The 13,099-nt window shown below is 40.3% G+C and overlaps 1 protein-coding gene across 5 annotated transcripts in view; it reads left to right on the plus strand.

Moving 5' to 3' along the window:
- The window catches only part of RPS6KC1 (ribosomal protein S6 kinase, 52kDa, polypeptide 1), an 85,192-nt gene that overhangs the window by 34,790 nt on the left and 37,303 nt on the right, over nt 1-13,099 (plus strand). For 4 of the 5 annotated variants that reach the window (XM_009577835.1, XM_009577834.1, XM_009577832.1 and 1 more), the window contains 2 exons: nt 982-1,100; nt 8,889-8,981. In XM_009577835.1, coding sequence (XP_009576130.1) covers nt 982-1,100; nt 8,889-8,981 — 212 coding nt within the window. The remainder of the gene's footprint in view (nt 1-981; nt 1,101-8,888; nt 8,982-13,099) is intronic. The other variant, XM_009577836.1, reaches the window with a different exon arrangement.

Raw genomic sequence — 13,099 nt, forward strand, 5'->3', positions numbered from 1 at the left:
AGGTGCTGCTGCATCTGTTGGTGCAGAAGCCTGTCACAGCCAAGGCTGTGTTTCTGCAAGTCTTGGGTGGCCTCATTTACAGCTAGAAGAGACTGTCAGGGCCATATGAACTCTCTGCTATTGCTCAGGCTTCTTCTGGGACAGTTGTCTGTAACTATTTTTCAGCATAGTAATCTCAATTCTCTGTTATAACAGTTGTGGCTCACAATCTTTTTATCTTTGCTTGGTGGTTGAATGGTTAGGTGGTGTCATCACAAATTGAATCTATTATAACAATATACTGCTCATGATGTAAACATGAAAACTTACATAAACTGTAAGTTTTAGAGTGAATACAGAATTTGTGTGGTATTACAGTATTCTCACCTCTTCCAAGAGCTTGGATAGATTAGATATAACACAAAGGTTGTGCAGCCATCTGGGAAGTAAAGCAGTTGGTGCAAGCGCTTCTTCATTTCTTCCTGTGTCACCCCAAACTAGCAGGCAAAGAGCGCAGGTAGCATTGGAAAGCTGTGAGCAAGAGTTCTTGGTGTTTCTCATGTTGCCTTCTGGCTATTGATAGCATTTCTGACTCTCTTTTATCCTTAGGAAAGCCCATATTAGAAACATGAGCAAAAACCACGTTTATTGTTTTGTTGTAAATGTCTTATCGTGTCTTCCCTAATTGAGTTTTTTTTGGGGTACAATGTTCAGATCAGTTGTTTGTTTCAGTTCTTACTTATGTTACCATAGGAACATATTCCAAATCACAGAAAAATGAGGTAAGACTTTTTATTTACCTTAGTCTATAGCAAGGCTTAAATTGTTATTTTTGTAGAACTCTGATATCATAGTACTTGCTTTTTATAAGATGCATATCTGTAGGTTCGATTATGAATAACCCAAAGGAAATAAAAAAGGTAGAATCAAAGGAGTGATGTGCTTTGATTACTTAATACCTCGCTCTCTATAGAAAAAATAACTTCCTTTTTCTCCATTGAGGTGAATCAAGTCCAACTCGTCGAGAAGCAGTGAAAAGGAAGACTGCAGAATACCTTATGCGTGCAGAAAAAATTTCCAGTCTCTACCATAAATCCTCTGAAGATGCATCTGTTTCTATGGTAAGCTTTAGTTTCTTTTTTCTGAGCCAGAATTTGGTATAATTGAATTGTCCTGTCTTTTAGCAAAACATATTCGAGCTTGAGGTTCAAAAACTGTCTAGAATTTCTCTCTTTCAGGAGGCCTGAGGAGTATTTTGATGTTATGGTTTTGTTAAGTTGCTGTTCTTTTCTGATTCTTGTTGGTTGCATTTCGTAGCTTTACAAGGAGTGCTTGATTTAATCCAGGCCTGTTTGTTCGCATGCTTTCCTTCTACTCGGCAATTAATGATGTAAACATTTTTAATCACGCTAAAGAATTTAAAGGTAAAGCAAAAAACCCCACCAGAATGTAATATTTCTTTTGACTTTCCCATGAGAATGTTGCTTGGTCCTGTAGGGACCAGAAAGGCTGTTGGTTTCTTTAGCCTAGCATATAATGGTGTATCAGAAGTGAGTCAGGCACATGGCGGTGGGATGAGAGATGAATTTCCCACAAAGTAAGTACTTAATTCAGCAAAGGTTCTTCCTGATCCCTTCAGATGTCTCTCTTGGATGAGCTTGAGTGATCAGCTGCTTCTTGATTTTTGAGGAGCTTCTGTAGTAATTCCCACCTTCTTAAGCAGAAACACCCTTACCTGTACTTGTACAAAAGAGAAACAAAGCTTATTCCAAGGTACCCTCAATAAATTTCTACTTTGCCCTTCCCCAACCAATTCCTTTGGGACTTTCTGTTCTTACTTTAGACTTCTATTGCAGTCATGCTAAACTGTGTGTGATTGTCAATGACCGCCCTATTGTAGAATATAAAAGTTACCAACTTCCTATCTCTCTACATTTATATCAAGTGAGGACAAAAGGGGCAGAAGATTATTGCTGCTTATTTTGCACAGATCTAAAAATGCTTTAAGGAGACCACTGCTGCAAAAATAGGAAGCCTTATAAAATCTGACTGCCCAATAAGTAAATTAAAAAAGCAAAAACACTGATTTTGAAGGGTAGCTTTTTTTATGTTGAGAGCCCACAAGTAACAATTTTGAGGATGTTCCAAATGGGATATATTTTGTGAGATTTGGAGTCTTGCTGCTGCTATGAATTGTACTTTGAACAATTTAGTATTTTGGACTGATATGAACTCCTACTAGGTAGTCTTTCTTTGGGTCAAACACCCCTGAAAATGGGGAAGAATTTATGTTGAATGAAAACCTCAGTGTGTTTGGAAACTGCAGAACAAGAAAAAAACCATTAACAACCTATTTTTGCCTTTTTGTAAGTTTAAAAACTAATTGTGGTTGGGAAGGAGGGAGAAATAGGTTGCATTTTTGTATGTGAGCTTGAGAGGTAAAGTATTTCCTCTTTTATGCTGTACTGAATAAGTCACATGCCTCCTTTGCAGATCCAAAGGAAAGCAGGATTAATTGGGATACGACAAGAAAAAAAAAGTAGTGAGAATAGAATACCATTCTCCTTCTGTGTTGAAAATCAAAATTGACAAGTTAGGGCAAATATGACTTTGCACAAGCAAAATGTTGCACCTGGCTTATTCTCCTTTTTACCAAAAAAGCCATGTTTCCACAATTTGGCTTTGTTTTACCTAAGTCTGTATGTGTATTTTAGTATGTTTTATTTGCTTTTCATAATGCATAAACTTGACTTTTATCTTAGAGCTTTGGAATTTGTTGGCATCAAGGGCTGATGGTGCTGATGGGTCATAATGGTTGTGGTGAGGAACAGCTTGTCTCCAGGTTGATAGCTGAAAGTTAATCAAGAGAAGGACTTATCTCCCGAAGTTATTGTAAGGGTGGTGGTAGGAACCACTAAGAATTGGCACGCTCTGTGCTTTGGCTTAGTGTCTTAAGGAAAGTGAGGAATGTGACTCTTCCTGCACGCTGGTTGCTGAGCAGACCTGAATTCTTTCACCTCAGTTACTGCTTATCCTTTTTACTGCCCAAGATAGTTTATATTGGAATTTGCGTGAATTATTCCACCCCATGCAGACAGTGATAAGTACACTGAAATGACCTGCATCTGTATACAGTGTGATTCTTGGGAGATACTAGTGGAAACATGCAGATATTTTGCGTCCTTTTCCTAAAGAAATTAAGTCTATAATGTACAAGGTTAATGCGTATGCCCCCTTGCACCATCACTTCACACCAGCTTGATGCTTCTCTAACTGCTATTTACGTGCCTTTGGTCATGCTGGGGCAAGGCTGGTCTGTTACCACTAGCACCTCCTACTGCTGTAGGTCATGCTGACTGATACCATCCCTTGTTCAAATGCTGGTGCTTGGACAGGGTATAAATGCAGATGTTTAAATAACACTGTACAATGCCTTCTTTGCTCACATGAATCTGTAAAGAGGTCTCTCATGACTACTTCTGTGCTGGAGGGACACTGAAGTCTTTGAGAAGAATCACTGTGTTGGTACACTTAGGAAGCCTTTCCTAGAAGCATGGCCAAGTGCTGTTACACCTGTTAGCCCAGCACAGTCTGAACCATTTAACTGAAATTGGTTTGCAAGAAAATGATGGACAAATACTACCCTAGCAATACCTGTGCCTCTATTACAATGGGCAGAGTGCATTTTGGTTAGGGGAAGCATGGTTCAGTGCAGGGAACTTCATGGCCAGCGGGGGCGTTGAGACTGTTTGCACTTTGGAGGAAGAGGTCTGACTAGTAAGCAAGCATCGGCATTTAAGACAAAGTGTTCTTGTTCATGACCTGATGTTACAAGGCAGAACTGCTTTGTCACCCATGTCTGGTGTAGACAGCTTTGTGTTTCCTATTGTGCCCTTACAAGGAACAACCACAGTGATAGGCATCAAAACTAGGCTCACCTGGCCTTCTTAGACATTACATTTTTCTACTTTCTCATCCACCTGGCCAGAGAAATGTCCAGTAAGGGAAGACATAAGCTCAGAAGTGCAGGTTCAATTACTGTCCTGCACTCCTCAGCCTCTCGTATCTCCCAAAAGCTCGGGCTGCCAAGTGTGTGCTCAACCATGTGCAGCAGTCTCAAAAGACTATGCCTGCTAAACACACCCCAAGCCACCCATTTGCCATCTGAACACCACGTGGTGGTAAAGCACGGCAGCTTTTCTCTGGGGACCTGGGGCAGAGGGAAGTGAGCTATTCTTCTGCGGCCCAGAATGCCAGGCACTTGCCTCTTCGAAGACCAGATTTCCCTAGAGGTGAAGGCCTGGCATTTCAGAGCTGAGAAGCAAAAATTATCTTTGATGCCATGGAAACCAAACAAAGAACAACAGTAGTTTGTTTCTTTTCTTGTCTCAACAAAAAGGCAACAGTGTAGCCCTCAAGGATAGCATCCTTAGCAACCACCCTGCTGGCAAGTCTGAGTGGTGAAGAGAGGAGCACAAGAGGAGGTGTTTGGAGAACCCTTGGCGCTGTTAAAAAAAGGTTACGGGCTTAAGGATGGATAGAAGATTTCTTAAGGCTGAAAAAAAGCACAGGGAACTGACACAACTATGACTGACTGTGAACTGGGAACTCACTTGGCAGGGTCTTGTAAACATTGAGAAAAGCCTTGCTGTGACCTGTAGGAGTGGGAGATGCGGAGACAGCTTCTGGAGGTTGTAAATAGGCATGCAGACCTTCTGGAAAAACAAGGTGCAGCAAACGTTGTCCTTCTCTTCCTCTTCTGGCACAGCACGGCAGCCTGAAGGGTCTTCTCGACAACAACTGCTCAAAAATGCTGTGTGATGGCAGCTGTGTGATGGCAGCAGCAGGCCACTTTGCAGATTCTCAAGCTGTTTTTTCTCCTCTGCCCCTTTATAAGTAGCAGCTCTGGGGAGCCACCTCCAAGTCTGAGTGGGAGCTGCAGCAATAGCCTTGAATCACACTGGATTGACCGTCAGAAAGATGCAGTCTTACATAGCTGTCAGATGTGATGCCCAGCACAGCTACACGCGCAGGCTGTGGGTCTGTTTTAACTACGTTGATGTTTTTATAATGCATCTTTTTTTCACTCTTTGAAATTATTTCTGGTTCTACTTATGCCCAAATTTTTATATTCAGAATTGTGTCTTTTTGCACTGCTATAAAAGCTGTTGTCTTTTAAAATGTCAATTATTTTTGATTTTCAAAGCAATTTAGTAACAAGAGTTACATGCAAGCCTGATGCCCAAACAGGAAAAGCAGTCTTCAGTCTTTGCAGTTTTCATAGGATATCTTACTTCCTAAAATTCTGATTAAATGTGCATGAAAATCACATGAAGTGTAAAGAAAATATACTGCTGTAGTTCTGTGAGATGTAAATTTAACATAAAATAAGAAATTGAGTCTCAAGGCTTCCAAGATCACATTCTGCATTCCTGTCTGCTGCTGGTTCCAGATGTGCATGACCCCAGATGTGTCCCAGCTTCAGGGAAGATGCAGTCCCAAATTGGTGATCACTGAGGACCTTCTGAAGCACACCATAGCTCTGTCTGCGTTCAGATGCGCGCAGAGATGCAACCTTGTTTTCCCGTGGTGCCGAGTGAGGAAGGGGCCTGGATGTTCTGCCAGGCCAGGAGAACTGGAAGCTCTTTCACACCCGTGGTGTGGAGCCTTGCACCTCACGCCAGCAGTATCTGCTTCAAAACAAGGCATCTCCTTGTTGCAGTTGAGGGTCTGGCCATGCTACAGGGGGCGGTTACTGAAGTCATCAGACACAGACCTCTGAATGGTGAGGTTGATGTGCAGCTCTGCATTGGTGTTTGTGAAAGTGCTCTTTTTTTATCCTGAGGTTCTGTGGTGACTGCTGTCAAAGATGGCAGCATCAGCAGTAGAATCATTTTCCATCAAATGGTGTTTGTGTTACTGGGCTAGGGATAGTGCTCTTGCCTTAAATGAGGCTAACATGAGAGGCTCTTCCTCTGCTTGGCTGGTGGTGTACTTCTCTTTCTCCCCCTGCTCTTATAAATGCTGGCAGTGATGCCAAAGCTGAGGCAAGAGCTATTGACATACTTCATTGTGTAGCTTGCAGAACTAGAGCCTTCTGAAGGCAAGTGGTGGCCACAAGCTGCTGGGTCTTTGCAGAGGCCAGCATCACAATCAGCGTCGTCCTTTCCACTTGAAATTAGCATATGCCAGCCAAAAGCTGATGGTGGGAAAGGAACTGGTGACACCAATCCCAAGTCGCTTAACTCCAGCTGTGCAGCTCTGTGTACTCTGGAAATAGTTTCAAAACATTTAGGGCCTAGCCACAAGAGAGAAGGTCCTGGGATACCTGAGCAGCATGCTGAGCATTTGGACAGGCTGCTGAAGGCCTTCTGCAGGCAGGGGTAGCCTGCCACTTTCTTTAGAATATAAATGCCGTATTTCTAAAGGCAAATGAAGCCTTTGAGTTTTTTTTATTCTTCTTCCTGGTTTTTTTTTTGTTCCTCTATTTTTGATGAGAGCGCTGTTTTTTAGTTATTTTTCTTATCGCTGGCTAGATGTGAGCTTGCATTTTTACTCTATTCAGAGGAGCAGGCAGCTTCATAGAGCGCTTAATTGCTGTAGTTCTCGGAATTGGGTATTTAGAGTTTGCTTCCGGCTTGCTTCACAACAGAATGTCATGCCTCCTCATCACTGGGCTCCACTATTAGACTTTGCAACAGTGAAACCAAAGTAAAGAGCAAAAAATAACCTGAAACTGGTAAAAATGGAGAAGCTGCTGGGAGCTGTGGAGATGTGGATGTGATTATTAATCATTTTAAGGTAAGAAGTGACTGTAGAATGTGTATATGGAAAACAATGTGTGTACACAGTAATACTGACTGCGCCACCGTCGGTGATATTTGAGAGAAGGATCCAAAAAGATGTACTGTTTTTTTGGGGCTCTTCAGACATGATGGGTGCAGAAGTCTGATTCTATAGCATTATTAGACAACTATTAACTTCTGTAGAGATGTATGAACTTAATACCTGGTTTAAATGTTATGCATAAGAGAAAATTTTAAAAGCTTGATTATGGAGGAATGGTTATAAAATGTAATAGCATGCAGATAGAAGTGGAAATCTTTTATAGTAGTCTAGAGGATTTGGAAATACTCTCTTTCATTAAATGTATTCCTTAGAATGCTTTTGAAATCTTGTCATGAATAAACTCTGTGTTAGCACAACTCTTTGTTTCAAAGCAAATATTTCGTTACTGCAGAAAAATTGCACACTCCTAAAATACAACCCAACAAAAGAACTCCCTCAACCTTCCAACAGCTCACTGTAATGTGGAACCTAAATTAGGTTTGGAGAAAAACTTCGTGTAGCGTTTTTTTTCTTCTTTGTACTAAAACCTTCAGTGATTTGTGGAATCTGGGCTGTTTTCTCTTAACTGCTGTTGGCACTCTTGCTCAGCAGTGCTTACATGACAAAATAATTATAAGACCCAGATAGATAAATGAAGATAAATAATAAACTCTTTTTAACATAGAGCCCAGTAGGTGAACACAAAAGAAAAGCAAAATGCTTTTTGAACATGTGTTTTTGAACCTTTCTGCTTAATTTTGCAGGCAATGCTAAAACAAGAGTTGATTTTTGGGAAAGAATTTGGAAGGAGAGAAGGTGGTTGACTGGCAACATGAAGGGGAGCCAGTTTCGGGGAGGGCTTTGGGGAGGTGCTCTGGACTTGGAGGATAGCACAGTAAAGATGTTGGAGGGGAAACACAGGGAGGAAGTTCAGGATCTTCAGTTTTTCTGGGAATTTCTGATCATAAGGGAAAATTTTGTGATTCTTCCTGATACTTAAACACTTCATCAGCATAATTGCTTACCAGCAGTTTTCCTTTGTGACATATTTATTAAATATTGCCTCAGGATGCTGACAAATTAGATAAACAGCTTTTGCCTCTTAGAAGCCTAAAAATCAAGGAGTTTCACCTTCCTCTTCCTTTACCTTTGTGCAATGGAAGCGTACTTGGGGAGGCCAGGTTATGCTTAAAAAGAGTTTGGCATTCAACAACTCTACAAATGAAGTTACCTTATTTGTGAGGAAGAAATCCAGGTCTGTGGTTCTACTAGAAGCTGCATGTTGAATTTTTGGAGGAGGATCTAATGAATTCTCTCAGTTGGCAACTAGAAACTTCTGAAAATGTTTGTTAATGTGCCAGAGGTGTATGTGATGCTTAAGAGGTTGATCTTTGTCCCAGAAGACTTCCAGTTGAAACGTTGTTCCCTCCTTTGACGTGCAAGCTTTGAGTCTGCCCTGAGAAACTACAAAACATAGCACGGACAAAAATCCATGTGTATTAACTACTTGAATAGTTAGGACCTGCCAATTCTCTTGCTATGGTGTTAATTTCTAGATTAATGATACATGGCTAGCTACCTTTTTCTAAGGCAGTTTTAGGAATCGTTTCTATTGTGCACCTTGTTATTAAAAGGATTTCATAAAGCTCACCAGAGAACCCTGTTTATAATTCTGTATTTTATGTTCTTCAGACTTAAAAAGCCTCTGATTTGCTTTCTCCTCCTCAGTGATCTCTGAATTATTTTGTATCCAGAATACCTGTAAGGCTTTGATTGATTATTGTGATGGGGTAAGAATTGAGTAATCGATTGCCAGGTTCCGTTAAACGTAGAAAATATAAAAATTCATTATTTTTTCTTTTAAAATTTTTGTTCTCAATGTTATCTTGATTTTTATTTACTTGCAAGTTCCCCCTCCCCCTTCCCCCCAACTAAGGACAAACAGAAAACTTCTCCTTTCATCTTCACTCTCTCTGATTTATGATAAATTTAGTTTCCTTCGGCCTGGCATTTGCTTCAGCAGGCAGTCTTCCTTCAAGTACCACCCTGATTGATGTATAATCTTTGATATCTTCCATTAGCCTCGAGGATCACTAAGTTCAAGGCCCTCTTGGAACCTAAGGAGCCCTGCCGAGGAACTGAAGGCCTTCAGAGTCCTTGGGGTGATTGACAAGGTAATTCTTCAGTGTCTCTTCAAGAGTTCAGTCATAAATCGACTGCATGCTGACATTTTGTCTTTGAAGCTGTGGATCTTAAGGATATGAAACAAAAGGGGAAAATGACTCAAATGCATCTGCACTTTAAAATAACAAAAGTAGAAGAAAAAAGGCTTTTATCTAAGCAATTCATGTAAGGTCATGCAAAATATATTTGAGCTAAAGGATAAGGTACATGTTTGGTGGCATTCAATAGGATGAGGCCTGTTTAAAAATAAAGTCATGGTTACTGTATTGGGGTAAGGACGAGTTGATGTGTTTTCAGTTGAATAATCTGGTGGATACTTGAAATATAGAAGGGTAGAAATTCCTACTTTTGAACTGTCACTTGAAATGGGGGCAGGACACACACGACTGTTCTCCTTCCCTGAGAATTTGGAATTGAAATCCCCTGCCAAGACAGAGATTCAGCAATGAAGCCAAGCTTATTTTTGACTCATACAAATAATGTCTTCCAAAATCCCAGGGTAATACCCCTCTGTAAACAGTAAAGGACCATATGGATTTTTTGCAAGCCTAATTAAGAGACCAGAAGAATTGCTGCATTGTTTTTATAATGCTGATTAGTTATCATCTTACCAAATACTTTTAAGATGATATATTATTCAGCAATGTGACAGTGGCTAATGCAGACTGTAAAGGCTCATTTCCTTTTTGCTGTGCCAATTCCCTTGTGCCTTTTGATAGTTCCTTATGTAGTCCCTGGTTTATGCATGATGTACTGATGCATGGTCAATTTATGCATTTATAATGTGCATCAGAAAACCTGTAGCTGGTCTCCTAAGGTCTGTATTTCTCGGTTTCTTTTTCTTGTTGGACTGATTTTTGGTTTTCTTTGCCTTTTTTGTTGTAATTATGTGCATAAGTTGGTAACTTCTCCTCAGAGGGCTATATATATTAGGCATTATGGTTGTTTTTATAGCACACAAGGTTTTCTCAGCTCTGACTTCATATTCATTGTATCTTCTTTCCTCAGTTGTAAGTACAGAATTTAGCCTGTGTTCCACTCTGTATATGTATCAGAGAGACAGGTTGGAAAGACCACCTATCTGTTGGATTAGTAGGCACTAACTAAATTAGTAGCCACTAAATGGATGCAGTAGGCATGGACTTTGTGAATTAGTCTGACAATGTGAGGCTGCAGAAGTGTTGGAAATGAACGAAGAAAGACCTTTTCGGTATCTTCGTTCTTGTATAAGAATAATGAACAGTGACTGGAGAAGATGCTTGATCAGAATGAAGCTTTTGGAGTCCTTGGTGTTATCAGATCTCCTAGATCTCCCTGAGCACAGCTCTAGTAAGTGTCCCAGGTGTGAGCTGAAGGTGTCCAGATCTTTGAGGCAGAGTTGGGAAGAATCAGGGTTCTGGTGATGACAAAAATACAAGATCTTAGTGTTGGTGATGTGCGCGAGGAGTAACAGGCCCATGTATACAGCTGGTATGCTCACGTGTAAACAATATCGTAGGGGTCAGAGTTAATGTTTAATTATTGTATGAAAAAGGGAGCAGTATTCTTTCAGGTGTCTTTGTACTCTGTGTACCTGCTTCCAGATTCTCCTTATTACGAACTTAATCGTATTCTGAGTATGCTGTCTGTTTTCATATATTTTAAAGTGTTCATAAAATTGTGAGGCAGATGAAAAGCTGCTCCAAGCCCAAATGTTAAGAGCATGTTTTATTTGGTTTTATAATGCATACACAAAATGCATGTGAATGTGAAGCAAAAGTGTGCACATGTATCTGTGTGCTGGAGATGATGCCCCTGCCTTTGGTTTAAAGCACCATCTCACTCCCTTCCTCACCATCACTCTTCTTTGCCTCCTTCTCTGCTCGCATATCCCCTAAAGCTCACATCATGGAGAAATCCAAATAGATGTGTGAGTATCCTCTCTGGAGCCAAGCAGATGACCTCATGAAAATTCTTGAAAATCGATTCTGATTTTTCAGGGCCAGCGTTGAAGATGCCACGCTTACAAGTCTGTAACTGACTGAGCATCACGCAGAGTTTTGCCTGAAAATACTCTCTTTCTATTCTAACCCTGAGGTAGCTGCTTCGGTTTCAGGAGAAAATGGGTGTGTGGATAGTAATGAGCCACTGGCATTTTTACTGCTGTCTTGCCTAATCCTGTACAAGACTGGCTTAAACACACTGACTTAAAAATGGTGGTGGTTGGTTTGCAGACATTTTCTTCCACTGCTGCTTGAAGCCCAGAGTGGTGTCTGCCTGCTGCAGTGCTGCCTCGAGAAAACCAGCTGTTAACCTGCACTCCATCAAATGCTGAAAGGTTCAGTGCCTTCCCTTAGAGTAATGTCAGTCTTTGTTCTTCTTTTGAAGCCTCTTGAAGTGTTTTGAATTGGCTTCATTTTCACAGACAGAATGCTTGTTGCTATCTGAAACTCTGAGTTTTTCAAACTATTTTAGGCTAGGCAGAATGATTAGACATTTAATTTTAGCCTAGTTTATTCCCAATGTGCCCTCTCTGCTTGCCTTTCCATCTTCCTTGTCACCCGAATAATTTTTGCTGTGTTGCCCCTTATCTGCTGAATCTGAGAGAGTTAGAGATCTTAGCATTATTAAATTCCTTAAAATATTGTGAAAATTCACAAAAGAATGACCATATCTGTGCCTCGCCTCCCATCCTTCTGCTTCTGCTCTCATGCAAAAGCTGTGGTATAAATCTGACTATTTTAGTAGACACAAGAGGAACCTACACTTTGCTTGAGGAAACGAGGTTTCTTGAATTCTGCTGCTGCTGCTGTGTTTGCACACTTCGTGGTGTCAAAGGTTAACTAGGTGGTATTTGCAGGTATTTTATGTGTTTATATGGGAATAGTCTACCTGTGAGTAGGTTTCTGAAAATAGAGATTTAATCTAATTATAAAGGTGGCTTTTGTCCTGCAAACGTTGTGGACTCTGAGGTGCTGCTGATTGGGCAGCAAAGCTCTTGTTGGCGTTACCAGAGGTACCGCATTGAAAACAGGCTAATATCTAAATATTTTAGCTACTGTTATCACCAACCAAGAATGATCAATTATTTTATCAGTTCATGTACCTTAAAGTAGAAAACTTCTTTTTGGAATAGCAAAGATTTTTGCTTTCAAAATTTACCTAATTAAAAATCAAGGTTGCAGATTCTGTGCTGAGCTTCTGCCCTAGGCAAATCTTTCCTTTGAAGCTACAACTGTCCCCTAAAGAAATGACTTTGTTATGGTGCTGCTGGATACCTTCACAATGCTGTTTCAAACCCAATTTCTTATTCTTTAGAACCCTCTGTTATTTAGATTCATTCAATTTAAAGATTCATCTTGAAAGCAGAGTGCATTAAGTAATAACTATGCCTCTGTAACCAATGACTGTCTTTTATGTCTTTTTCTATCCCCTCCCCTGGTCCCCCATCAAGCCACATTGTCTGTATTGGCACTGGTGTGACTGTGATCAGTTCTTCCGCAGATGTCTGTACATTTGAGCTTGTTGTTCAATACGCTGTTTGTTAAGCTTTATACAATCGGAAACCTTATAAAATAAAATACTCTCATCAGGGCCTTACTAAAATTATTTTAGGAGTTTCTGAAGAGGATTCTAAAAGTAGATAACTTCTTTTCTGAAGAACTGGAAGCAATTCTCTTAATCTTGAGTATAGGTTATTTTTTGTGGCTGTCATGCTATCATGAGAAGTGATAACTCTGATGGTAGTACATTTCGATGAATTGACCTTAGAAATATGCAGAAGAACCAAATCAATATTACTAATTATTTAGAAAGTGTCATTACTGCTTGTCTACTTGATGAGTGAAAGTGCCAAAAAGCAGAAGTATATAGAATATATGTAGAGTTTGCATGCATAATCTGCAGACCCATAGTTGAATTCAAACAGGTTATGGTTAGTTTTAATGGAACTTATTCAGAGGATGGGAGAAATGGGCTCTTTTTATGGCAGTGTGTGTGCTGTGCATGTTAGTGTGTGTTAGAAACTTAAATATTCGGCATTTTATTTTGAGGTGAGGTTAAAGACTGTTGCAGTTGTGAAATTGAGTTGACCGTAGCAGATGTTTTCTCTCACCTGTCTCTCAGGTGC

Source organism: Fulmarus glacialis, unplaced genomic scaffold (genome assembly GCF_000690835.1).
Source record: "Fulmarus glacialis isolate BGI_N327 unplaced genomic scaffold, ASM69083v1 scaffold8085, whole genome shotgun sequence".
NCBI classification, from domain to species: domain Eukaryota; kingdom Metazoa; phylum Chordata; class Aves; order Procellariiformes; family Procellariidae; genus Fulmarus; species Fulmarus glacialis.